General features: G+C 49.1%; 1 protein-coding gene across 1 annotated transcript in view; it reads left to right on the forward strand.

Annotated features, from left to right (window-relative positions):
- POLD1 (DNA polymerase delta 1, catalytic subunit) overlaps positions 1–27,590 on the forward strand; it is a 186,046-nt gene that overhangs the window by 55,345 nt on the left and 103,111 nt on the right. The window contains exons 16-17 of the mRNA XM_040433632.1: positions 10,671–10,784; positions 19,699–19,846. Coding sequence (XP_040289566.1) covers positions 10,671–10,784; positions 19,699–19,846 — 262 coding nt within the window. The remainder of the gene's footprint in view (positions 1–10,670; positions 10,785–19,698; positions 19,847–27,590) is intronic.

Genomic DNA, 27,590 nt, shown 5'->3' on the forward strand with positions numbered 1-27,590 from the left:
GATTGTGATATGGACTCGGCCTTGCCTTCAAAACTGGCTTCTGCTGTGGGCCATCTTATTAACAATATTCGTGATACCTTTAAGATTCACGATGATCCTCCTAATTCTGAAAAAAAACTGTGTTTCCTTCTTTCGCCAAAAACAGACGTCTGCAGTTTTTCCCCTCCACACTGACTTCTCGTCGGTGGTTTCCAAGGCCTGGGCCCGCCCTGATGCCCGTTTTACCCCGCCTAAGAAGTTGGATATCTGTTATCCATTCCCGGCGGATTGCATTACAAACTGGGCGTCACCACCCAAAGTCGACCCCCCGGTGGCCCGTTTGGCAAAAAGCACGTCTATTCCCGTTGCTGATGGCTCTTCCTTACAATCCACTGAGGATCGCCGTATAGAGGCCATTACCAAAGGTATCTTTGCAGCCTCCGGTTCCGCCCTCCGGCCGGTCTTTGCTTCCGCTTGGGCTGGAAAAGCGGTTTCAGAGTGGGCTTCTCAGCTGGATCAGGAGCTTGAATCCGACGTCCCTATTCAGGACCTCCGTGCTCTAGCCCAACTTATCGTTCAAGCCGGCAAATTCGTCTGTGAAGCATCCCTTGATGCGGGGGCTCTCATAGCCCGTTCGTCTGCCCTGGCCGTTTCGGCCAGGAGGGAGCTTTGGTTAAAGGTTTGGACGGCGGACTCCACGTCAAAGCGGTCTCTTACTGGCCTTCCCTTTACGGGTTCTCGATTGTTCGGGACCCGCTTGGATGAAATCATATCCGAAGCCACGGGGGGGAAGAGTACGCATCTTCCTCAATCTAGGACTAGGACCACCACTCGAGGCCGTCCCACCTTTTCTCGCTTCAGGTCTTCCCGCAGGGCTCCCGCACCTCGCACCTCTTCAGGTCCATCCCCTAGCTCTGTCCAAGACAGACGTAAGAGACCTTTTTTTCGGACCCAGCCCTCCTGGCGCAAGTCACAGCCTGCTCGCCCTCCCGCGACCAAGCAGAACACTACCTGAAGGTGCGCCCCCACACGCCCGGGTGGGGGGACGTCTCTTCCTGTTCAGGGACTTCTGGCAGGCGCACGTCTCCGACGCCTGGGCTCTCGAAGTTGTGTCTTCCGGGTACAAACTCGACTTTACGTCCCTCCCCCCAGTTCGGTTCTTTCGCTCCCAGGTTCCCCGGGATCCCCAAGGGGCGGCCGATTTCTTTACTGCCACTCGCACCCTTCTGGACAAAGGGGTCATCGCTCCGGTTCCCATGGAAGAAAGATTCAAGGGGTTCTATTCGAACCTTTTTGTGGTCCCCAAAAAAGAAGGCTCGGTTCGTCCCATTCTGGATCTAAAACGGTTAAACAGTTTCCTTCGTCTTCAGCGATTCCGGATGGAGTCTCTCAGGTCGGTGGTGGCCTCTCTGGAAAAAGGGGAGTTCCTGGCCTCTATCGACATCCAGGACGCCTACCTTCATATTCCAATCGCTCAGTGTCATCAGTGCTTTCTGCGCTTTGCAGTGGGGTCCGACCACTACCAGTTCGTTGCCCTCCCCTTCGGGCTGGCGACGGCCCCTCGCGTTTTCACAAAGGTCCTAGCCCCTGTCCTCGCCTTACTTCGTTCCAGGGGAGTTTTTCTTCTTCCATATTTGAACGATCTCCTTATCAAGGCACCCTCTCTGTCAATGACATCTGCCAGTGTGGACCTCTCGCTACAAACCTTACGCCGGTTCGGTTGGATTATCAATCTTCCCAAATCCGCTCTTGTTCCATCCAGGCAACTGATCTTTCTGGGGATGCTGCTGGATACAGATGCAGCGGAGGTTCGGCTTCCGTCAGAGAAGCGCCAGCTCCTTCATCGGTCGGTTCGGAGCCTTCTGAACCACCGCCGTCCTTCCTTCCGGTTCAGCATGCGGGTCTTGGGACAGATGGTGTCCTGTTTCGAAGCAATCCCCTACGCGCAGTATCACTCCCGCACCTTTCAGACTGCCATTCTGTCCGCATGGGACAAGTCCCAGGAAAGTCTGGATCAGCACTTTCCCCTTCCCCCCCCAGGTTCGCTCCTCTCTACTCTGGTGGTTACGGACCCCTCTCCAAGGGAAGTTCTTCCTACCGATAACTTGGTTGGTGATTACCACCGATGCCAGTCTGCGGGGTTGGGGGGGGGGTGTTTCCTCCTCGGTCCGTACAAGGCACTTGGTCTCCATCGGAGTCCAAACTGCCGATCAACGTTCTGGAGCTGAGGGCGGTTCTCCTCTCACTCCGGCATTGGACTTCGCTGCTTCAGGGTCACCCTGTTCGTGTCCAATCGGACAATGCCACGGCTGTGGCATACATAAATCATCAAGGGGGCACTCGCAGCGCGGCGGCAATGAGGGAGGTGTCTCTAATCCTTCGCTGGGCGGAAGTTCATGTTCCAGCCATTTCGGCCATTTACATCCCGGGAGTGGACAATTGGGCGGCGGATTTCCTCAGCCGGACGACGATCGACCCGGGCGAGTGGTCTCTGCACCCCGACGTCTTCGAGTCTCTTTGCCTCCGTTGGGGTCGTCCGGACGTGGATCTCATGGCCTCCAGATTCAACCACAAGCTCCCCACCTTCATGGCCAGAACCAAGGATCCGGACGCTTACGGCGCGGACGCGCTCGTCCTTCCCTGGACGGAGTTCTCTCTCCTCTACGTGTTTCCGCCCCTGCCTCTTCTTCCACGAGTCCTTCGGAAGATCGCGGCGGAGGGCACGCCTGCGATCCTAATAGCCCCGGATTGGCCTCGTCGTCCTTGGTACGCCGACCTTATGTTGCTCCTGGCAGACGCCCCCTTGCCTCTGCCTCTAAGAGAAGACCTCCTCTCTCAAGGGCCGATCTTCCACCAGCATTTAGGGTCGCTACGTTTAGCGGCGTGGCTATTGAAACCGCGGTCCTAACGCGGCGGGGGTTTTCTGCTGACGTGGTCCGTACCATGATTCGTGCGCGTAAACCGGCATCGTCCAGGATTTATTACCGAACCTGGCGGGCCTATTTGAATTTCTGCGAGACCTTAGATGTTCATCCCCTTCGGTTTTCTCTCCCCACGATTTTATCCTTCTTGCAGTCTGGTCTGGACTTGGGTTTGGGTCTCAGTACCCTAAAGGGTCAGATCTCAGCGCTTTCGATCCTTTTTCAGCGACCTCTGGCTCCGCTCGGTCCAGTTAAGACTTTTCTTCAGGGGGTTGCTCACTATGCTCCCCCGTATCGTGCTCCCGTTCCATCTTGGGACCTTAATGTTGTGCTGACGGCTCTCCAATCTTCTCCTTTCGAGCCTCTGCGCAGGGTTTCCCTTCGCTTGTTGTCTTGCAAAGTTTTTTTCCTCGTTGCCATCACGTCTCTTCGGCGTGTGTCTGAATTGGCGGCACTTTCTTGCGTAGAACCCCTCTTGGTTTTTCACCAGGACAAGGTGGTTCTCCGCCCGGTTCCGGATTTCCTTCCGAAGGTGGTGTCCGCTTTTCACCTGAATGAAGATATTGTCCTTCCTTCTCTGTGCCCGTCCCCGTCTCATCCTCGGGAACGGGATCTTCACCGTCTGGATGTTGTTAGGGCTCTGAGGATCTACTTGGATGTAACTAGACCCTTTCGGCGCTCGGATTTTCTATTTGTGGTTCCGGAGGGTCCGCGCAGGGGGCTGGCGGCATCTAAAGTGGTTATTGCCCGCTTCATCAAGATGGCTATTGCTGAGGCTTACCGTGCTAAGGGCAGGGAACCGCCCTTTGGTGTTACCGCTCATTCTACCAGAGCGGTCGGGGCTTCCTGGGCTCAGCGAAATCGAGCTTCGGCTGAACAATTGTGTAAGGCGGCCACCTGGTCTTTGCACACCTTCACCAAGTTCTACAAGGTGAACACTTATGCATCGGCAGATGCTGCTTTGGGCCGCCTGGTCTTGCAGGCGGTGGTGCCTTAATGCCTATGGTGCTTTAATTCTTCTTGGGTTGTGGTCCCTCCCTATTTGTGGACTGCTTTTGAACGTCCCAAGGTTTCCTGTGTCCCCCAAGGAATTGGGCGAGAAAACGAGATTTTTGTATAACTTACCAGTAAAATCTCTTTCTCGCTCTTCCTTGGGGGACACAGCACCCACCCATTGTTTTGGTTGCCCTGACGGGAGTTTTGACTTGGTGTTAATTTGGTTGATCCTTGCCTTTGTTTTAACTACTTGGGCACATAACTGGTAGTCGCTCGCTCCAGGCTGAGGGTATAGCTGCTGGAGGAGGGGCTTAACAGTCTTTCACTTAGTGTCACGCCTCCTATGGAGATGAGCTATACCCAAGGTTTCCTGTGTCCCCCAAGGAAGAGCGAGAAAGAGATTTTACTGGTAAGTTATACAAAAATCTAGTTTTTTTTTTTTTGTTTTAAAAAAGCTTTTATTGTGTAAAACTTGCATAAATAAATAAAAAAGTATACATATTAGGTATCGCCGCGTCCGTATCGACCGGTTCTATAAAAATATCACATGACCTAACCCCTTAGGTAAACACCGTAAAAAATAAAAACTGTGCTAAATAAACTATTTTTTGTCACCTTACATCACAAAAAGTGTAATAGCAAGCGATCAAAAAGTCATATGCACCCCAAAATAGTGCCAATCAAATCGTCATCTCATCCTGCAAAAAATGAGACTCTACCTAAGATAATTGCCGAAAAACTGAAAAAACTATGGCTCTTAGACTATAGAGACACTAAAACATGATTTTAATTTTTTTTCAAAAATGAAATCATTGTGTAAAACTTACATAAATAAAAAAAATTGTATACCTATTAGGTATCGCTGCGTCCGTGACAACCTGCTCTATAAAAATACCACATGATCTAACCTGTCAGATGAATGTTGTAAATAACAAAAAAAAAAAAAAGTGCCAAAACAGCTATTTCTTGTTACCTTGCCTCACAAAAAGTGTAATACAGAGCAACCAAAAATCATATGTACCCTAAACTAGTACCAAGAAAACTTTCACCCCTTCCCGTAGTTTCTAAAATGGGGCCACTTTTTTTGGAGTTTCTACTCTAGGAGTGCATCAGGGGGGCTTCAAATGGGACATGGTGTCAAAATAAACAGTCCAGCAAAATCTGCCTTCCAAAAACCGTATGGCATTTCTTTCCTTCTGCGCCCTGCCGTGTGCCCGTACAGCAGTTTACGACCACATATGGGGTGTTTCTGTAAACTACAGAATCAGGGCCGTAAATATTGAGTTTGGTTTGGCTGTTAACCCTTGCTTTGTAACTGGAAAAAAAATCTTAAAATGGAAAATCTGCCAAAAAAGTGAAATTTTGAAATTGTATCTCTATTTTCCATTAACCACATCCGGACCGCCTAACGCAGATTCGCGTTCCGGAGGTGGCAGCCCTGCGCTCAGCGACGCATATACGCGTCATCTCGCGTGAGCCGGGATTTCCTGTGAACGCGCGCACACAGGCGCGCGCGCTCACAGGAACGGAAGGTAAGAGAGTTGATCTCCAGCCTGCCAGCGGCGATCGTTCGCTGGCAGGCTGGAGATGTGATTTTTTTAACCCCTAACAGGTATATTAGACGCTGTTTTGATAACAGCGTCTAATATACCTGCTACCTGGTCCTCTGGTGGTCCCCTTTGTTTGGATCGACCACCAGAGGACACAGGCAGCTCAGTAATATGTTTCACCAAGCACCACTACACTACACCCCCCCCCCCCCCTGTCACTTATTAACCCCTTATTCACCCTTGATCACCCCTGATCACCCCATATAGACTCCCTGATCACCCCCCTGTCATTGATTACCCCCCCTGTCATTGATCACCCCCCTGTAAAGCTCCATTCAGATGTCCGCATGATTTTTACGGATCCACTGATAGATGGATCGGATCCGCAAAACGCATACGGACGTCTGAATGGAGCCTTACAGGGGCGTGATCAATGACTGTGGTGATCACCCCATATAGACTCCCTGATCACCCCCCTGTCATTGATTACCCCCCCTTTCATTGATCACCCCCCCCCCCCCGTCATTGATCACCCCCCCTGTCATGCTGCATTCAGATGTCCGTATGATTTTTACGGATCCACGGATACATGGATCGGATCCGCAAAACACATAAGGACATCTGAATGGAGCCTTATAGGGGGATGATCAATGACAGGGGGGTGATCACCCCATATAGACTCCCTGATCACCCCCCTGTCATTGATCACCCCCCTGTCATTGATCACCCCTCTGTAAGGCTCCATTCAGACATTTTTTTGGCCCAAGTTAGCGGAAATTATAATTTTTTTCTTACAAAGTCTCATATTCCACTAACTTGTGTCAAAAAATAAAATCTCACATGAACTCACCATACCCCTCACGGAATCCAAATGCGTAAAAATTTTTAGACATTTATATTCCAGACTTCTTCTCACGCTTTAGGGCCCCTAGAATGCCAGGGCAGTATAAATACCCCACATGTGACCCCATTTCGGAAAGAAGACACCCCCAGGTATTCCGTGAGGGGCATATTGAGTCCAAAGTTAGCGGAAAGGGAGACTTTGTGAGAAAAAAATAAATAAAATCCATTTCCGCTAACTTGTGCCAAAAAAAAAAAATTTCTATGAACTCGCCATGCCCCTCATTGAATACCTTGGGATGTCTTCTTTCCAAAATGGTGTCACATGTGGGGTATTTATACTGCCCTGGCATTCTAGGGGCCCTAAAGCGTGAGAAGAAGTCTGGGATCCAAATGTCTAAAAATGCCCTCATAAAAGGAATGTGGGCCCCTTTGCGCATCTAGGCTGCAAAAAAGTGTCACACATCTGGTATCTCCGTACTCAGGAGAAGTTGGGGAATGTGTTTTGGGGTGTCATTTTACATATATCCATGCTGGGTGAGAGAAATATCTTGGCAAAAGACAACTTTTCCCATTTTTATTTTTTTATACAAAGTTGGCATTTGACCAAGATATTTATCTCACCCAGCATGGGTATATGTAAAATGACACCCCAAAACACATTCCCCAACTTCTCCTGAATACGGCGATACCACATGTGTGGCACTTTTTTGCAGCCTAGGTGGGCAAAGGGGCCCATATTCCAAAGAGCACCTTTCGAATTTCACTGGTCATTTTTTACAGAATTTGATTTCAAACTCCTAACCACACATTTGGGCCCCTAGAATGCCAGGGCAGTATAACTACCCCACAAGTGACCCCATTTTGGAAAGAAGACACCCCAAGGTATTCGCTGATGGGCATAGTGAGTTCATGGAAGTTTTTTTATTTTTTGTCACAAGTTAGTGGAATATGAGACTTTGTAAGGAAAAAAAAAAAATAAAAATCATCATTTTCCGCTAACTTGTGACAAAAAATAAAAAGTTCTATGAACTCACTATGCCCATCAGCGAATACCTTAGGGTGTCTACTTTCAGAAATGGGGTCATTTGTGGGGTGTTTGTACTGTCTGGGCATTGTAGAACCTCAGGAAACATGACAGGTGCTCAGAAAGTCAGAGCTGCTTCAAAAAGCGGAAATTCACATTTTTGTACCATAGTTTGTAAACGCTGTAACTTTTACCCAAACCATTTTTTTTTTTTACCCAAACATTTTTTTTTTTATCAAAGACATGTAGAACAATAAATTTAGAGCAAAATTTATATATGGATGTCGTTTTTTTTGCAAAATTTTACAACTGAAAGTGAAAAATGTCATTTTTTTGCAAAAAAATCGTTAAATTTCGATTAATAACAAAAAAAGTAAAAATGTCAGCAGCAATAAAATACCACCAAATGAAAGCTCTATTAGTGAGAAGAAAAGGAGGTAAAATTCATTTGGGTGGTAAGTTGCATGACCGAGCAATAAACGGTGAAAGTAGTGTAGGTCAGAAGTGTAAAAAGTGGCCTGGTCATTAAGGGTGTTTAAGCACTGGGGGCTGAGGTGGTTAATTCTTGTGGAAAACCTAAAGGGTTAACAAAGTTTATAAATTCAGTTTTGAATACCTTGAGGGGGGTAGTTTATAGATTGGGGTCATTTTTGGGTGGTTTCTATTATGTAAGCTTCACAAAGTGACTTCAGACCTGAACTGGTCCTTTTTAAAAAGTTGGTTTTTGAACATTTCTGAGAAATTTCAAGATTTACTTCTAAGCCTTGTAACGTCCCCCAAAAATAAAATGTCATTCCCAAAATGATCCTAACATGAAATAGACTTATGGGAAATGTAAAGTAATACAAATTTTGTAGGTATTAATATGTATTATAGAAGTAGAGAAATTTAAACTTGGAAATTTGAAAAATTTTCACAATTTTAGGCAAATTTATATATATTTTTTTAAATAAAAAAGAATTTTTTTTACTCCATTTTACCAGTGTCATGAAGTACAATATGTCATGAAAAAAACAATCTCAGAATGGCCTGGATAAGTCAAAGCGTTATAAAGTTATCACCACATAAAGTGACACTGGTCAGATTTGCAAAAAAATGGGCTGGTCCTTAAGGGGTTAAAGTGCCTCTGATTAACCCTAAATAAAGTTCAGCTGCTCTAGTTGGTCTTTCCTGAAATTGTCTTAGTCTCATCCCACAGCAAAAGCCATGGTCCACAGAGAGCTTCCAAAGCATCAGAGGGATCTCATTGTGAAAAGTTAGCAGTCAGGAGAAGGGTACAAAAGAATGTCCAAGGCATTAGATATACCATGGAACACAGTGAAGACAGTCTTCATCAAGTGGAGAAAACATGGCACAACAGTGACATTACCAAGAACTGGACGTCCCCCCAAAATTGATGAAAAGACGAGAATAAAACTGGTCTGGGAGGCTACCAAGAGGCCTACAGCAACATTAAAGGAGCTGCAGGAATATCTGGCAAGTACTGGCTGTGTGGTACATGTGACAACAATCTCCCGTATTCTTCATATGTCTGGGCTATGGGGTAAAGTGGCAAGACGAAAGCCTTTTCTTACGAAGAAAAACATCCAAGCCAGGCTACATTTCGCAAAAACACATCTGAAGTCTCCCGAAAGCATGTGGGCAAAGGTGTTATGGTCTGATGAAACCAAGGTTAAACTTTTTGGCCATAATTCCAAAAGATATATGTCTGGCGCAAAAACAAGACTGCACATCACCAAAAGAACACCATACCCATAGTGAAGCATGGTGGTGGCAGCATCATGCCAAAGGGCTGTTTTTCTTCAGTTGGAACTGTGGCCTTAGTTAAGCTAGAGGGAATTATGAACCGTTCCAAATACCAGTCAATATTGGCACAAAACCTTCAGGCTTCTGCTAGAAAGCTGAACATGAAGAGGAACGTCATCTTTCAGCATGACAACGACCCAAAGCATACATCCAAATCAACAAAGGAATGGCTTCACCAGAAGAAGATTAAAGTTTTGGAATGGCCCAGCCAGAGCCCAGACCTGAATCCGATTGAAAATCTGTGGGGTGATCTGAAGAGGGCTGTGCCCAGGAGATGCCCTCGCAATCTGACAGATTTGGAGTGTTTTTGCAAAGAAGAGTGGGCAAATCTTGCCAAGTCAAAATGTGCCATGCTGATAGACTCATACCCATGCTGTAATAAAATCAAAAGGTGCTTCAACAAAGTATTAGTTTAAGGGTGTGCACACTTATTTAACCATATTTTATTTTTATATTTTTTCTTCCCTCTACCTAAAAGATTTCAGTTTTTTTCAATTGAGTTGTACAGTTTATAGGTCACATTAAAGGTGGAAAAAGTTCTAAAATGATTTTTGTCTCCTTTTTTTTTTTTTTTTTACATCACAGAAACCTGACATTTTGCAGGGGTGTGTAGACTTTTTATATCCACTGTATCTCTGTTTTCACACTAACTCTGTATATGCACTTATATGGGGAATGCTATCAATCACTGATAACCCTTCCCCCGGGTGTACAACTATCAGTGACTGATAGATATCTCTGTATGCACACTTACACAGGGAATGTTATCAATCACGGATTACACCAACACCATGTACAGCAATCAGTGACTGACAGCTATCTCTGTATACACGCTTAAACAGAAAATGCTATCAATCACTGATAACACCTCCCCCCATTTACAGCTATCTGTGACTGACAGCTATCAATGTATACACACTCAGAGAATGCTATCAATCACTGATGACACTTCCCCCGTGTACAGCTATCAGTGGCTGACAGCTATCTCTGTATACACACTTACACAGAGAATGCTATCCATCACTAATAACACCTTCACCGTGTACAGCTGCAGTCAACAAATGCAGAGATTTAGATGTATGAATTGCGAGTTATACTGAATCTTTTCCCACAAAACTATACATCAATCTGGTCAGCTCCTCCTGCTCTATAGCATGCTGCCTGTAGATTGCACTGCATTTTGTGACACATCCTCTATTCTAGTCACTATAAATTTTTTCCCATAAATCAGTGGTGTAAGTGAAGATAAAAACCTTTTGTATTATTATAGAAAAATGACTCCTCTCCTCATCCCTTTGCCTCCTACACTGATGGCTCTTAGAAGAGTCACCAATACACTGCTACCTCTGTCCCACTCCAGTGCTGGATTCATAGCTATACTACTCAGTCCTCCATGCTGCTGTATGTGTGCACTGTGTGGGAACACACAAGCTCAGGGGGAACTAGCAATTTGAGATGGTTTGCAGAGGGGAAATTGTTACACTTTATGGTCATTAGCCACAGGCACGCTCCGTAGTATCACTGTTTAAGGCTTGTGTGTTCTTTTGTCAGGCTCAACCCTGAGGATTTTATCAAGACCCCTACTGGAGATTGTTTTGTCAAATCCAGTGTAAGGAAAGGGTTGCTTCCTGAGATTTTGGAAAATCTTTTAACTGCCCGAAAACGGTGAGTAATCTTTTTGTTGTCTCCATTAACAATTTTTTTTATGTTAAATTCCATTTTGCAGTGTATTTCCTTAGTATCATTTTTAGCTCAGTAAGACAGGGCCCATCCTTGTCTTATCCTTGTGGAGCACAATTTGTACCTGTGCTCTATGGGTGTGTCAGACCACTGTCTGTCCTCTTTCCCCCACTTTCTCTGTTTTTATAGGATGGCTATCTTTGCGGACTGCTTTACCGGTTGTGGTATAGTTATGTTTCCTTCTCTCTGGGGCATCTTTTGGACTTTTCACAGTCTTCTGTGTCCCCCAGTGACCCAAATGAGAAAATAGGATTTTTTGTACTCATCTGTAAAAACCTTTTCTTGCAATATTTTTTGAGGGACATAGCTCCAACCCAGTTGTTTTGCTGATAGAGGGCGCTGTGGTTCAGTGCTCTGGAAACTCAATCCCTTCTGGATACAACTATTAGATGAGGAAGGCCCCCTGATGAACCAAATAAATTTTTTTTTTTTTAAATCTCCATAAAGGATCAGCAGCTATAGGGACAATATGGGACGCTATGAAAGCATATGTAAAAGGCCTTTACATCCAGAAAATTACTGTATTTTTCGCTTTATAAGACTCACTTTCCCTCTCCACCCCCCCCCCCCCCCCCCCCCCCCAAGGTGAAATGGCCGTGCGTCTTATAAAGTGGATACTTCGCTAGCCGCTATGCTGCACTGCACTGCGCGGCCACCGAAGTATCAGTGTGGAGGGAGGAGGCGGGGACACTCATGGCGGGGCCCGGTGCAGTGACTTTACTGTAATACACCGGGCCCGGCAACTGTTAAGTACATTCAATCCGATCCATATCTTAATGTATACCGCACTGTTCTGTACTTACTGTAGTACCGTATGTATAGCATTAAGACGGCACAGACCGGCAGCTCCCTTGGTCATGTGCCGCCTGCCGCAGCTCCCTCCTCATACCCCGACTGCCGCGGCTCCCTCCTCATACCCCGACTGCCGCGGCTCCCTCCTCATGTGCCGCCTGCCTGTTCATTCATAAAGTGAGATAAGCAGGCAGGTTGGCAGGCGGAGCATGAGGAGGGAGCTGCGGCAGGCGGCGCATGACCGAGGGAGCTGCCGGTGTGCGCAGTCTTAATGCTATACATACGGTACTACATTAAGTACAGAACAGTGCGGTATACATTAAGATATGGATCGGATTGAATGTACTTAACAGCTGCGGGGCCAGGTGTATTAGAGTAGAATCACTGCACCGGGCCCCGCCATGAGTGTCTCCGCCTCCTCCCTCCACACTGATGCATCTGATGGGGATCTGTAGATGACACTTATGGGGAATCTGTGGATGACATAACAGTGCGTCATCCACAGATCCCCCCCCCCCTCATAACAGTGCGTCATCCACAGATCCCCCCCCCCATAACAGTGCGTCATCCACAGATCCCCCCATAACAGTGCGTCATCCACAGATCCCCCCCCATAACAGTGCGTCATCCACAGATCCCCCCCCCATAACAGTGCGTCATCCACAGATCCCCCCCCCATAACAGTGCGTCATCCACAGATCCCCCCCCCCTATAACAGTGCGTCATCCACAGATCCCCCCCCCCCCCATAACAGTGCGTCATCCACAGATCCCCCCCCCCCATAACAGTGCATCATCCACAGATCCCCCCCCTTAACAGTGCGTCATCCACAGATTCCCCCCCCCCATAACAGTGCGGCATCCACAGATCCCCCATAACAGTGCGGCTTCCACAGACCACCATTAGTTCAAAACCTACCAAAAGCACACCTTTTGGTTCAAAATATTTTTTTCTTATTTTCCTCCTCAAAAACCTAGGTGCGTCTTATAAAGCAAAAAATACGGTAATAGACGCAAAATTAATTCTAGGGAACTTACTAAATCTATACAACAGGAAGTGACAAGGAGTGAGCAATTGTATATTAGTACACCCTCCCAGCAATCTGAAACAATATGGAAAAATGCACAATCTAAACTTACTGACCACTTACTACATATAGCAGACAATAAACGTTTTTTCATCAAACAAAAATACTTTGAGGCAGGGGACAGTGCGGGTAGTCTACTAGCCAGAGTCGTCTGATCACAAGAGGGTGCGTCCAGAATAGTAGCAATTAGAACCATGGATGGGACACTATCGGAGGAAAATTCTGTAATCCTTGATACATTCCATAAATATTATGAGGAATTATATTCTTCTAAAATGGCCATGAGAAGAGATGATATAAAGGAGTATCTTAGGCGAATATCAATCCCTAAACTGTCCCTAGACTCTGCTGCATACCTGGATGAACCCCTTACTTCGGTGGAACTTGAAGTAGCCCTGAGCTCCTTCCCTAATGAAAAGGCCCCAGGTTCAGATGGGTTGGAATTTTTTTTTAAACGGTTTTGAGACTGTCTCCTCCCACATCTTTTAGAGACCTTTAATGATGCGCTGCGAATTGGGACATTACTTACATCTATGAGGGAGGCGATAGTGGTGGTTATTCCAAAGCCCAATAAGGACCCAATAAGACCTGACTCCTATAGACCTATTTCTCTCCTATCAAACGATGTAAAGCTTCTAGCCAAAGTATTGGCCAATTGGCTTAATAAAGTAATCACTCCTTTAATACATAAGGATCAGGCGGGCTTCATGCCAGACAGGAGCACGGCCAATAATCTTCGTCGATTGTTCCTGAATATCCAGAGACCATTAAATAGCGGGGGTTCCCGTGCAATAATTTCCTTAGACTCTGCCAAGGCTTTTGACAGTGTAGAATGGGAATACCTATGGGAAGTTTTGGAAGTCATGGGCTTTGGACGGGGATTTGTCTCTTGGGTAAAATTACTGTATAACTCCCCGCTAGCAAGGATTAGGGAAAACAGGATACTTTCCAATCAATTTCCATTACATAGGGGCACACGACAGGGCTGCCCCTTATCTCCACTGCTATTTTCAATAGCAATTGAGCCCTTAGCTTGTCTTTTACGCACCTCCCCAGACTGGAAGGGATTTCCATTAGGGCCCCGGGATGAGAGAGTCGTTATACGCAGACGATTTATTATTATATGTGGGAGACTTACAGGAGTCTATAGACCCCATAATGCACGAAATTACCGATTTTGGGAAATACTCTGGACTACGAATAAACTGGGACAAATCCCACAATTCTCCCATCGGATCCTACCCCACCACAAGTGGACCTCACTCGTGTACCACTGCAGCTGAACACTCAATTCAAATTCCTAGGGGTGATAATAACACCGATACCAGCTGAATACATAAAACTGAATCTAGAGCCATTAATTGCTAAATTTGTAGTCAAAACTAATGTTTGGTGCAAACTACCCCTTACGGTAATTGGCCGTTGTAACTTACTTAAAATGATACTCATGCCACAACTATTATATATATTACACAACTCACCAGTATGGATCCCACAAAGGATCTTCTATAAGATCCAAGGGATCTTTAGATCACTGATATGGAAAAAGAAACAACCGAGAATTCGCATAGAAACACTCCAAAAAAGTAAGGAAGAGGGCGGCTTATCTCTTCCGAACCCATGGTCCTATTATATAGCTGCATAATTACAACACATTAGAGGGTGGATTAATACAACTAATTTAGACCCCTCAGCTGATATTGTTGCCCACACTATGAAACAAAAAGTGCCTATTGCCTCGTTGGCAATAAGTAGGCATCAGCCTCTTGGTAAAAAACTGCCCACACTTTCCCTTTTAGCTAAGGCTTGGGCAAAATTTTAAGAATTAACAAATCTGACAGAATTCAATGACATTACACCAATATGGCGAAACCCCCAACTACCAGGAATATTCAGGCTGGAAGGTTTTTCCCCATGGGAGGAGAGGGGCATACTCTTTTTGGACCAAATTCAATCGCATGGAGTGTTTAAATCTTTCACTCAACTTCAGAAGGAGTTTGGCCTACCAAAAACGGCGTTCTTCCAATTCCTTCAATTAAGACATGCATACCAAACGCAATTTCCAAGGGACATAGTAATTGCCCCCTCCCCTCCTGTGGTGAAACAATTTCTAGAAGCTAGTTACCAAAGGCCTGATATCCCAACTATATAAATACATTCTTGACGCTACTACCCCATCAATCCCCTTAGTGGTAAGGGGGAAGTGGGAAGAGGATGTTGGGACAATATCTCAAGACCAATGGAACGACATCCTGGCTTTAACTCCTAGTCTTACTTTAAATGAGTCTCAGAGACTATCTCAGCTATACCTGCTACACAGAGTGTATAGAACCCCCAAACTTCTATTCAAAATAGGTGTGCGACCGGACTCCACATGCCCTAGATGTGGTGCAATGGAAGCGACACTGCTTCATATGGTATGGAACTGCAGAGAGCTGGGAAAATATTGGGAAGAGATACGGGAAATCATAGCTACAGCAACTGAGATACGATTGCCCAATGATCCCAGAATCTGTGTGTTGGGTATACTGGATTCCACACGATTAACTGATAAATTATCTTTATGTATCCACAGAATGTTGTTCCAGGCGAGGGTTTTGATCACCAAGCACTGGATAAGAGATAGGCCTCCCAATAAGCAGGAATATATAAATAGGATGAATACAATTTTACGTCTTGAAAAAGGGGTCTATATCAAGAGAAAATGTCCAAACAAATTCTTGTCAATATGGCAAGGCTGGTTAGAATCTGGGAACTTGGCTTCACTAGCACTGACAAGGGATTGCCTGAGAGGACAACTGTCCTTAATGGGACATTTATCTTAAGTTTATGCTACATAATAATGAGGATCGTGTGCTCAATTTTCTGTTAACTTGGGTGGTTATGACCTCCTTTGTGAGCTGTTTAAATAAATTACAGTGAGAATGGGGTGGTGTAGTCATCTCTCCAAGACAATACTGGGGGGGGGGGGGGGAAGGAGAGTTGGGTGAAAGTGAAATTTGTTATTTACAAAAAATTTTGTATTGCTCTGTAATGTCATTGCATCAGGTTTTTGTCCACGTAAATGACTGGCAGGATCCTGGTCATTGTGTACAATGTGTATTTTATTTAAAATCAATAAAAATGATTTTGATAAAAAATAAAATGCGTACAAACGGATTAGCAGCAGCTGTCTTCTGTCCCCCCCCCCCCAATGAACGTAGCGAGAACAGGATTTTACTGATGAGTACAAGAAATCCTATTTCTCGCTCTTATCGTTGGAGGACACAGAAGACCATGGGTATAGCTGCTGCCACTAGGAGGCGACACTAAGCAAAAAAGTGTTGGTTCCTCCTCTCAGCTATACCCCTCCTGCAGACACTGAGCTAATCAGTTTTAGCTTAGTGTCCATAGGAAGCAGACATTTTTTTTCTGCCGATCTGCCAAAGTTTTTTTTCTTTTTGTTTTATTTTTCAGGTTCGAAATGCAGGTGGGCTCTCACCACCTGTTCTCATTCCCCACCTCTGGAAGACAAGGAGGAACAGTGGATCTCAAATCCACTGTAAGGGTCCATTCACACATCCATGTGTGTTTTGCGGATCCGCAGATTCGCAAAACACGGAAACCGGCAATGTGCGTTCCGCATTTTGCGGACCGCACATCGCCGGCACTAATAGAATGTCTATTCTTGGCCGCTATTGCGGATCCGGGCTGCACATAGTGTGGCCCCATAGAAATGAATGGGTCCGCAATTCCGTTCCGCAAAATGCGGAACAGAATTGCGGATGTGTAAAAGGAGCCTTATCCGCCAGCTACAGTGTCTCATCTTGGCTACTACTTCTGGAAGTCCCCCCTGTTACTGGTGTAGCTGCCCTCCCCAAGGGGCAGCACACTGAGGAAGGTATCAGTGTGGGCAGAAACAGTCGGAGTAACTATATTACCTACTTCCCCTGCTGGTCCCCCTTCTCCTGTGCTCTCTAAGTGAACACAGCAATACATGTTGTTTCTCCTAGACCTTGGCCCCTGTATCTGGTGACTCAACGCCTCAGTCCCACCTCCAGTCACAGGTCCCATCCACGCCCTGCGAGCCAGTCCCGGCAGTCGCATGTCTCCTTGGGCAGCCACCGGTTTTCTACACTGGGCATCGGTACGCCCGCTCCCGGCCTCATTCTTTCCCAGTGCACTCTGCTCCCTCACTACATCGCCGCCCCAACTGGAAATTCTTCCGGTTGGCCTCGCCTGTACTAGAGGCCCCGGCTCTGCGGCCTACTAGGCCACATCTCCCAGCGTGTTTCGGGGGCGGGATCTGTATTTTCAGAGCGCAAAAATTTTGCGGCTATGCTTCACCCCACTAGCTGCCCAATAAACTTCGCCCCTGCCTTCTGCTTAACCCCTTCCTTTCCTCAGCACTACTGTTCTGAGGAAAGTGCGTACTGGGCTCTCTGCTGAGGCTTACAGTGCTGCTCATTAGTACAGACGGATGTGGCTTCAGTTCCCCTAGCTCTGTTTTATTAGAATTGAGCTGTATGTAAAAACAACAAAAAACGATATATTTATATATTATTAACCCTTGGAGCTATCTGGTCTTTCTGGACCTAGTTCCCACGCTATTCATTCAGTAGGTAGAATTTCTTTACCCCACTGCTGGATACATACGTCCTGTAGCGTAAGCGGAATCCTGGTACTACTGCTGGATACTGCACTACCTGTAGCTTACCCTCCTTCTATAGACGGAGTAGTTACACTACCACTAAATTCCGTGAGTCCTGTCACATTCCCTTCCCTCATTAGGTGGAAAATGTGCGCTCACCACTGGACCCTGTACATTCTGTAGCATACCCTCCTTCCATAGGCGGAGTACTTGCACTACCACTGGCTGCTGTACAGCCTGTAGCATAGGCGGAGTAATTGTGCTTGCACTGGATACTGTACAGCTTGTAGCGCTACCCTCCTTCCTAAGCGGTGTACTTGCTCTACCACTGGATACTGTACAGCCCATTGCATTATCCTCTTTCCATAGGCAGCGTAATAGCAATACCACTGGATACTGTACAGCCCGTGCCATTACCCTTCTTCCCTAGGAGGAGTAATTGCACTTCCACTGGGTTCTGTACGGCCCGTAGCATTATCCTCTTTCCATGGGCAGAGTAATCTTCTATCGGCAGATAGCATTGCCCTGCTTCTGGTAGCGTTACCCTCCTTCCGTAATGGGAGTATTTGCACTTACTTTGGGTACTGTACATTCTGTAGCGTTACCCTCCTTCTATAGAGTAATTGCACTACTACTGCATCCTGTACAGACTATTGCATTACCGTTCTTCTTTAGACGGAGTAATTGCACTTCCATCGGATACTATATGTCATGTTGCATTGCTCCCTACGCAGGCGTAGTGATTGCACTAATGCTGGATATAATTTGTCCTGTCGGTTTTCCTCCATATATAGGTGGTTTAGTTGCACCAAGGTCGCATACTGTAGATCCTGTAGCATTACCCTCCTTCTAAAGAGTAATTACACTATCACTGGATCCTGTATAGACTGTCGCATTACCCTTCTTCCTTAGGCGGAGTATTGCACTTCCACCGCATACCATACATCCTGTTGCATTAACCCCTCCGCAGGTGGAGTAATTACTCTACTCTCATACTGGATATCATCTGTCCTATCCTATCAGCTTTCCCCCTTCTATTGGGGGATTAGTTGCACCACAATGGCATGTTAGAGATCCTGTAGCATTACCCACCCCCCCCATTGACAGAGTAGTTGCACAACCAGTAGTGCTTGCACTACCGAGGGACCCTGTACATCTTCTCGGTTCCCCTCTTTCCGTCAGCGGAGTAGTTCCTCCTATTACATTATCCGTCTTTCTTGGGTGGAGTAATTGCTTCAACATTGTCTACCGCGACTACTCCCATTTGTTCCTTGTCGCATGGCATCCCGTTCCATGGGTGCCCTATTGGCTAGACATGGTACCTACAATCGCTTTATCTCCGTCATAGGTGGTATTTTGGCACTACTGCTGGATATGGTTTTCTCCACATCCCCTTCCTCCATGAGAAGTATCGTCCCTGGTATTCCGGCAGTATCTACACAGCATTCCTCCTTCTAGGCCTGGTGCCTTCTCGCTAGTTGTAGTTGTGGTCGTGTCTACATTTCCTTATTCCACAGGGGGCACTTTGCTTATGTTCTGCCATGGCACGCTGTGGCTGAGGCGTTTGCTCACTTCTGCTGGGCATTAGTACGTTTTCTGTACTGTTATAACCTACCGATTTCTATGGCGCTGGCTTAGCGCCTTGTTCCCTTTAAACGTACAGCATTGCCTCTACAATCTACTACGGTGACAGCATTAGCGTTCCCTCCTTGTGGAGTTTGGATATGCACTTATTCAGTTTGCATATGCGAGTTGTCTACATGGCTCCCCTCACCAGGTCGAGCGGTTGTACTGCCCTTGTTGTCACCCCTAAGTGCTGGTTTTCTACTAAGCCGCACCGGCTGCTTCTACTTCTCCCGTTCTGCAGGGCGAGTAGTTGCGCTCCCCACACTCTGTTACTGCCTGCTCGGCCAGTGTTCATAGCCATTGGGTTCTCGTATGCCCCCTTTCTGCTGTGGGGTGCCTGCGTGGGTGGTGTTGGTTCTGTTACCAGTTTTTTCTTGGGCTTTGTGGCGTTTGGGGTCCACACTCCCTTCCTGGCGCAATATTTTTCCTATCTCTCTCTGGTTCCTGTTTGCAGCTTCCGATTAGGTCTTCCGCTGAGTTTTAGGCACTTCTATCGTTCTGGTCTGCATTCGTGCTTTGTGGTATTCGTGCTTTGTGTCCTTTTACGTTTGTACAATTACTTTCCAGATACCTTTTCATTATAAGAATTTTGGATTACAGAAAGCATTGTTATAACAATGCATTGAGGATCTGGCAGATCTAGTATAGGGCTCTACTGTTTTTCTTGGATTTTTTTATTTTTTTTTTTATTTTTTTTATTTCAGTGCAAAAGCAGAGCTGAAGAAGGAGACTGATCCCTTTAAACAGAAAGTTCTGGATGGTCGTCAGCTTGCACTGAAAGTGAGTGCAAACTCTGTCTATGGGTTCACTGGAGCACAAGTTGGAAAACTCCCCTGTCTGGAGATTTCACAGGTAAGTCAAACTGTTAAAACCCATACAGAGCTTTGTCATCAGCAGTTCAAAGGAAGTGGAGCAGATTACTACATTACAAATCACTACTACTTTATTCTCTTTTTCATTTAGTCCTGGATATTGGTAAAATACATCTTAACAACACTGGAGAGCCCCTTTAACTGCAGTCTTGCTTCAATCTGTTCACTTTCAGCATTGTAACAGGCAGTGGAGGGGTCTCCACCTACTGTTTAGTCTTCTGGGAATTCCCTCTCTTCCCCAGTCCACATGATATGTCCTTTGTCTTCCTATCAATAGTTTTATTCACTGACCAATGCATATGCAGATCCATCATGAAGGCATGGGTTGAGAAAAAAAAAAAAGGAACATTGTGTAAGCACGGGTGCCAGGTGGGAAGCGTGCCATAGGCTCTCTTCACATGACATTTATGGGCCACTTTAACATATAGTCTGACACAGGGCCGGCCTTAGGTGTCCAGGCGCCCTGTGCGAGCTAACCTTGTGGCGCCCCCCCCCCCCCCCCCCCCCCCCCAAAAAAAATAAAAAAAATAACCACCGCTTGTTGCTGGCATCATGGCATAGGCTGGCTATCCAACCAAGTAGTTACCAGGCCACACACCCCAAAGGCCGGTGTAATGTCATACTTCCCTACTTTGTGAGATTTCCCTACCCTCGTCACTTCCGGTCGCACCGGACATGACGTGAGGAGGTGTGCAGCGCCGCGCAGGCGCACAACGTCAGGTTAGGGAAGTTTCACAGCAGAGTGCGCATGCGCCAGGAGTCTCGCCGGCGGTTAGGGTAGGGAAAAACTATGGGCCAGTGCGCAGGCGCAGTGATCGGATGGATGTTCTCAGCTGAACCCGGGCGACACTGCGCATGCACCGGGAGCCTCACCAGCGGTTAGGGAAGGGAAAAATTACGTACGGGCCAGTGCTTTTTCCCTACCCTAACCGCTGGTGAGGCTCCCAGCGCATGCGCAGTGTCGGCCGGTGTCCTGCTGAGAACATCCATCCGATCACCGCACCTGTGCACTGGCCCATAATTTTCCCCTACTCTAACCGCCGGCGAGGCTCCCAGCGCATGCGCACTCTGCTGTGAAATTTCCCTAACCCATCGTTGTGCACAGTGCGCCCCCCCCAATATAATAAACATTGGTGGCACAGTGCGCCCCCCCAACACCCCAGTATAATAAACATTGGTGGCGCAGTGCGCCCTCCCAACACCCCAGTATAATAAACATTTGCGCAGTGCGCCCCCCCCAATATAATAAACATTGGTGGCGCAGTGCGCCCCCCCAACACCCCAGTATAATAAACATTGGTGGCGCAGTGCGCCCACCCAACACCCCAGTATAATAAACATTGGCGCAGTGCGCCCCCCTCAATATAATAAACATTGGTGGCGCAGTGCGCCCCCCCAATATAATAAACATTGGTGGCGCAGTGCGCCCCCCTCAATATAATAAACATTGGTGGCGCAGTGCGCCCCCCCTCAATATAATAAACATTGGTGGCGCAGTGCGCCCCCCCTCAATATAATAAACATTGGTGGCGCAGTGCGCCCCCCCTCAATATAATAAACATTGGTGGCGCAGTGCGCCCCCCCTCAATATAATAAACATTGGTGGCGCAGTGCGCCCCCCCTCAATATAATAAACATTGGTGGCGCAGTGCGCCCCCCCTCAATATAATAAACATTGGTGGCGCAGTGCGCCCCCCCCTCAATATAATAAACATTGGTGGCGCAGTGCGCCCCCCCTCAATATAATAAACATTGGTGGCGCAGTGCGCCCCCCCTCAATATAATAAACATTGGTGGCGCAGTGGGCAGTGCCAATGAGGGTTAAAAAATAAAAAAATAATTAACTCACCTCCTCCAATTGATCGTCTTCTGTTCTTTCTTCATGACCTGTCAAAGGACCTGTGGTGACATCACTGTGCTCATCACATGATCCATCACCATGGTAATGGGTCATGTGATGAGCTCAGTGACGTCACCACAGGTCCTGAAGAAAGAGCAGGAGACCGGCAGCTACGCGATCAACTGGAGGAGGTGAGTTAATTTTTTTTAAATTATTTTTTTAACCCTCATTGGCACTTCCCACTGAGCGAGCCACCAATGTTTCTTATACGGGGGGGGGGGGCGCACTGTGCCACCAACGTTTCTTATACTAGGGGGGGGGGGGGGGGGGGGGCGCACTGAGCCACCAATTATGTTTCTTATACTGGGGTGTTTGGGGGGGGGCGCACTGTGCCACCAACGTTTCTTATACAAATACAGGAGGCGGGGGCCGGAATCAAATAGCCGGCACCCGACCTCTGTGACAGGGAGCTGCGATCAGCGGCAGTTAACCCCTCAGGTACCGCACCTGAAGGGTTAACTCAACTGCAGCTGATCGCAGCTCCCTGTCACAGAGGTCGGGTGCCGGCTATTTGATTCCAGCACCCGCCTCCTGTATTTGTATTTCAGGTCAGTTTTCTTCATTGGTGGCGCAGTGGCCACAGCCCCTCCCCTCCTCCTCCCGTCTCTTCTTATTGGCAGCGGCGGGGGCAGCAGGCAGGTCAGACAGGGGAGGGGGGAGATGGAGGGGGCGCCCCGAGGGAGAACACAAGTACAGCCTCGCCTGCCGCAGATTACATTGCGAGCTGTCGGCCGCCCAGCGCCCCTGTTACTATGGCGCCCTGTGCGGCCGCACAGCCCGCACACCCCAAAGGCCGGCCCTGGTCTGACATGTATGCATTATGTGGATACCTTACCAGGCCACCTCCATCCCCCATAGCATCCCCATTGTCAGTTGTTTTTTTTTTTTTGTTTTTTTTTTTACTACTGGCAACTGTTCGAAATAATGTAGTCTACTATGCTATTCTATACTACTGACTTATCTGCCACATAACGACCAAAATGACATACTTTGGACCTCTGCTGGGCTAATGTATCCCTATTGACACATTGGGAGAGATATATCAAGACTGTCGGAACCATCGGCCAGTCTTGATCTCTCTGCACTGGCGTGAGATATGCCTGATTTGTTAAGGCAGAAGCCACGTGCCATGCCCCCTTTTTTTTAAAAAGTAACCAATTTTGTGCACACATGTTCTCCCACCGGCCCGCACCGCGCTGCACTGGATCCTGACGTACACACAAGCGTGCACTATGACCGAACACTGTGTGACGTCAGGTCCCAGTGTAGCGATTGAAGAAGATGATAGAAGATCTCTGGATTGTTGGCAGCGCTCCTACAGGAGAGGTAAGTATTGCATTTCACTGTTGGCGGGGCGGAAAAGGGAGAGCCTGATGAGTTTTTATAAAAGAAAACGTTCTTTTAATTAGTTTTTCTCGCCCATATTCCTTGGGGGACACAGGAAACCATGGGTATAGCTCTGCTCCCTAGGAGGCGTGACACTAAGTGAAAGCTGTAAGCCCCTCCTCCATCAGCTATACCCTTCAGCCTGGAGAAGAGACTGCCAGTTTTTGCTTAGTGTCCAAGGAGGCAAGACACCCCCTGCTTATGCAGGGTTGTTTCCTATGATTTTTATTTTTGCGTTATTTGTTGTTTTTAATTCGTTTTTTTTTTTTTCTACCTACAGGGACAACAGAGGCGCATTAGACCCCTCTGTTTCTCCCGGGGTTGAGTTGCGCCAGTGCCGGTAATTCCGCACTGCCGCCTCCCCCACAGAAGACAAGGTGGACCGGGGCAGCCTCGCTCCCCTGCGTCCCGCCAGCTCAGGGTCGCCCGCACGCCAAGTCCCTCCCCCGGCTTCCTGCCACTGCGGTGCCAGGAGCTGAAGGGGCGACCCTGCTGGACGGATTGAGGGTGAAGACAGCGGATGGTGAGAGTGGCTGCTCCAGCCTCCCCTTCCCTCCCTCCCACCGCTGCTACGTCCCCCATGGCCATGGCCACTGCTACATGCCACACTGCTACAGCCTCCGCCTCCCGCCCCCTAACCCCCCCCCCCCGGCACGGGACCGTTACCGGGCATAGTTGGAGGGGAGTTTTTTATCTGGGCAAGTCCTTGGCAGGGACGCTGCTTTACAGGGGACGGCTGCATGCAAGCAAGCCGTCTGCCACATCCAGGCGCGGCGGGGGCCGCTTACATGGCGTGAACGGCGCCATTTCATGGCCGGCACTTCATCACTTGGGGGGTTAAAATCATTTTGCCGCGCGCGCGCGGCTCTGCTTCAGAGCGGCAGAGGGGGGGCGGAGCTTCCTACATGCGCTCCGCTACTTCCGGGTTCATCGGGCTCCACTTCTCACAGTGCTGCGTGGAATCCTCTCTGCAGGGCGATCCGAAGCGTTCATCTCCGTGCTGCTGCCTCTCCTCCACAGCCTCCTCAGTCTGTTCCCCTTACCGCTGCCGCTTGCATCATCCGGGTCTGGTAGGACTGTTAACCCCCTCCGTGCCACAGTACTGTCGCTTGGGTGTATCCCCGTTCCTTTTCTTTGGGGTCTCCCACTTTAAGTGCAACATCTTGTTCCACCATGTCAGACCCTTCTGCAGCCGCCAAGCCTTGGTACCATGCCTGTACTGCTTGTAGGGAACCCTTTCCCCGGGGGCAGTCTGATCCGCACTGTACTGCATGCCGGGCTCCACCGCAGCCTCAGTCGCCCGCTGTGTCGCTCCCTGCTTCCTCTGACCCGCCTGACTGGGCTAGATCCCTGTCCCAGGCCGTGGAAAGCCTCACTCATGTCGTGGGCCGCCTAATAGACAGGCCACCTACCCCGCAGGACGCCTCTCTGACTGTCGCGCCCTCCGGGTCCACTGCTTCTGCCGCTGCAGCGGGTTCACTCTCCCTTAGTGACCCCTCCCGAGCTAGGCACTCTCAGAAGCGTATTAGAGTAGAGCGAGCCTCCTCCTCTGAGGCCTCACTCTCCCCGCCACGCGTGCGCACACAGACGAGCCTCTCCTCTCCAAAGGATTCGCTCTCTGAAGGTGAATTGGCGGTTTCAGATTTGGAAATGGACTCGGCCCTGCCGTCCAAGCTAGCCTCAGCGATGGGTCAACTCATCTCTGATATTCGTGACACCTTTAAGGTGCAGGATGATCCCCCTAGCTCGGACGCAGCTAGCGTCTCCTTTATCAGACCCAGGCAGGTCTCAAAAGTCTTTCCAATCCACTCTGATTTCTCCTCTGTGGTGTCTAAGGCTTGGGCTCGCCCGGACGCCCGTTTTGTCAACCCCAAGAAGCTGGACATTTGCTATCCTTTTCCAGCCGATGTCGTGGCCACATGGTCTTCCCCACCCAAGGTGGACCCCCCTGTGGCCCGGCTGTCAAAGAACACGGCCATCCCTGTTCCCGACGGGTCCTCTCTTCAGTCAACGGAGGACCGTCGCATGGAGACCCTTTCCAAGGGCATTTTTGCTGCCTCCGGTTCTGCTCTCAGACCGGTTTTTGCCTCTGCTTGGGCAGGGAAAGCAATCTCTGCTTGGGGTGCGCAGCTGGAACAGGAGTTGGACTCGGACGTCCCCATCCAGGACCTACGTTCCTTGGCCCAGCTTATTATTCGGGCCGGAAATTTTGTTTGTGAGGCCTCCCTTGATGCGGGAGCCCTTATTGCACGCTCCTCCGCCCTGGCAGTTTCCGTCAGGAGGGAGCTCTGGCTGAAGGTTTGGAAAGCGGACGCTGGCTCCAAACGTTCCTTGGCGGGGCTACCGTTTGCGGGTTCCCGCCTTTTCGGGGTTCGCCTAGACGAACTTATTTCAGAGGCCACGGGTGGTAAAAGCACCCATCTTCCTCAACCCCAAGCCAGGGGCGCCCCCCGCGGACGCCCTGGGGCGTCTCGTTTTCGGTCCTCCCGCAGGGCCTCTGGGGCTCCCACCACAGCTGCCGCTTCGGCTCCTCCCCAGGACAAGCGTAGGAAGCCGTTTTTTCGGGCGCAGCCCTCCTGGCGCAAGCCGCAGGCTGCCCGCACACCCGCAGCAAAGCAATCCTCTGCCTGAAGGCGCGCCCCCACCCACCCGGGTGGGGGGCCGGCTCCTCCTTTTCAGGGACGTCTGGTTGGCTCACGTCTCCGACGCCTGGGCCCTCGAAATTGTGTCCTCCGGATACAAAATCGAATTTGCATCCTTCCCTCCAGATCGGTTCTTTCGCTCCCGCCCGCCGCGGGACCCGAAAAGCGCGGCTGCGTTCTCCGCGGCCGTTCAAGCCTTACTGGACAGGGGGGTGATTACCCCCGTTCCTCTAGAGGAAAGGTTCCAAGGGTTCTACTCGAACCTCTTTGTAGTTCCCAAGAAGGGAGGTTCGGTGCGGCCCATTTTGGACCTCAAAAAACTCAACCGTTTTCTCCTCCTTCGACGGTTTCGGATGGAGTCCCTCCGTTCCGCGGTGGCTTCCCTGGAGCAGGGAGATTTCATGTCTTCCATCGATATACAGGATGCCTACCTCCATGTTCCGGTAGCCCGGTGTCACCATCGCTTCCTCCGATTCGCCGTGGGGGACCTCCACTTCCAGTTTGTCGCCCTTCCCTTTGGGCTGGCAACAGCCCCCCGGGTGTTCACCAAGGTCCTGGCCCCAGTTTTGGCCTTACTCCGTTCCAGGGGTGTTTTTCTGCTACCGTACTTGGACGATATCCTCATCAAGGCTCCGTCCCTTTCTCAAGCGGTTGCCAGCGTGGATCTCACTCTAGAGACTCTGGCGAGGTTCGGTTGGGTCATCAACTTCCCCAAGTCCTCCCTTCCCCCCTCCAGACAACTGGTCTTCCTGGGAATGCTTTTAGACACGGGAGCGGCGGAAGTACGTCTTCCCTCGGAAAAACGTCTGATCCTCCGTGGGGCGGTTCGGGGTCTCCTTCTCCACCGTCGACCGTCCTTCCGCTTCTGCATGCGGGTCTTGGGGCAGATGGTTGCCTGCTTCGAGGCAATCCCATTTGCGCAGTTTCACTCCCGCCCTCTCCAACGGGCGATCCTCTCCTCCTGGGGCAAATCGCCGCAGTCTCTGGATCATCCCTTCCATCTATCACCTCCGGTGAGGTCATCTCTCCGCTGGTGGTTACAGTCCCCTCTTCTGGGCAGGTCTTTTCTGCCACTCAACTGGTTGGTGGTTACAACCGATGCCAGTCTCTTGGGCTGGGGAGGCGTGTTTCCTCCCCGATCCGTCCAGGGCATTTGGTCTCCATTGGAGTCCAAACTCTCGATCAATGTCCTGGAGCTGAGAGCGGCCCTTCTGTCTCTACGACACTGGACTCATCTGTTGAAGGGTCATCCAGTTCGTGTACAATCGGACAACGCCACGGCTGTGGCATACATAAACCACCAGGGGGGCACTCGCAGCGCTGCTGCAATGCGGGAGGTCTCCAGCATTCTCCGTTGGGCGGAAGCCCACGTCCCGGCCCTATCGGCAATTTTTATTCCAGGGGTGGACAATTGGGCGGCGGACTTCCTCAGTCGCACCACTGTCGACCCCGGCGAGTGGTCTCTTCACCCGGAGGTATTCGAGGCCATTTGCCTTCGTTGGGGCATACCGGACGTGGACCTCATGGCCTCAAAATTCAATCACAAGGTCCCCGCCTATCTGTCCAGGGCCAGGGATCCGGGAGCTTGCGGTGCCGACGCCCTCGTTCTTCCTTGGCGAGGCTTCGCGCGCCCATACATATTCCCTCCCATCCCTCTCCTGCCCAAGGTCCTTCGGAAGATCGCGGCGGAAGGCGTCTCGGTGATCCTGGTCGCTCCGGACTGGCCCCGCCGGTCTTGGTATGCCGACCTCATGCTGCTCCTGGCAGACGCGCCCTGGCCGCTGCCCGCCAGGGAA

Source organism: Bufo bufo, chromosome 1 (assembly GCF_905171765.1).
Source record: "Bufo bufo chromosome 1, aBufBuf1.1, whole genome shotgun sequence".
NCBI lineage: Eukaryota > Metazoa > Chordata > Amphibia > Anura > Bufonidae > Bufo > Bufo bufo.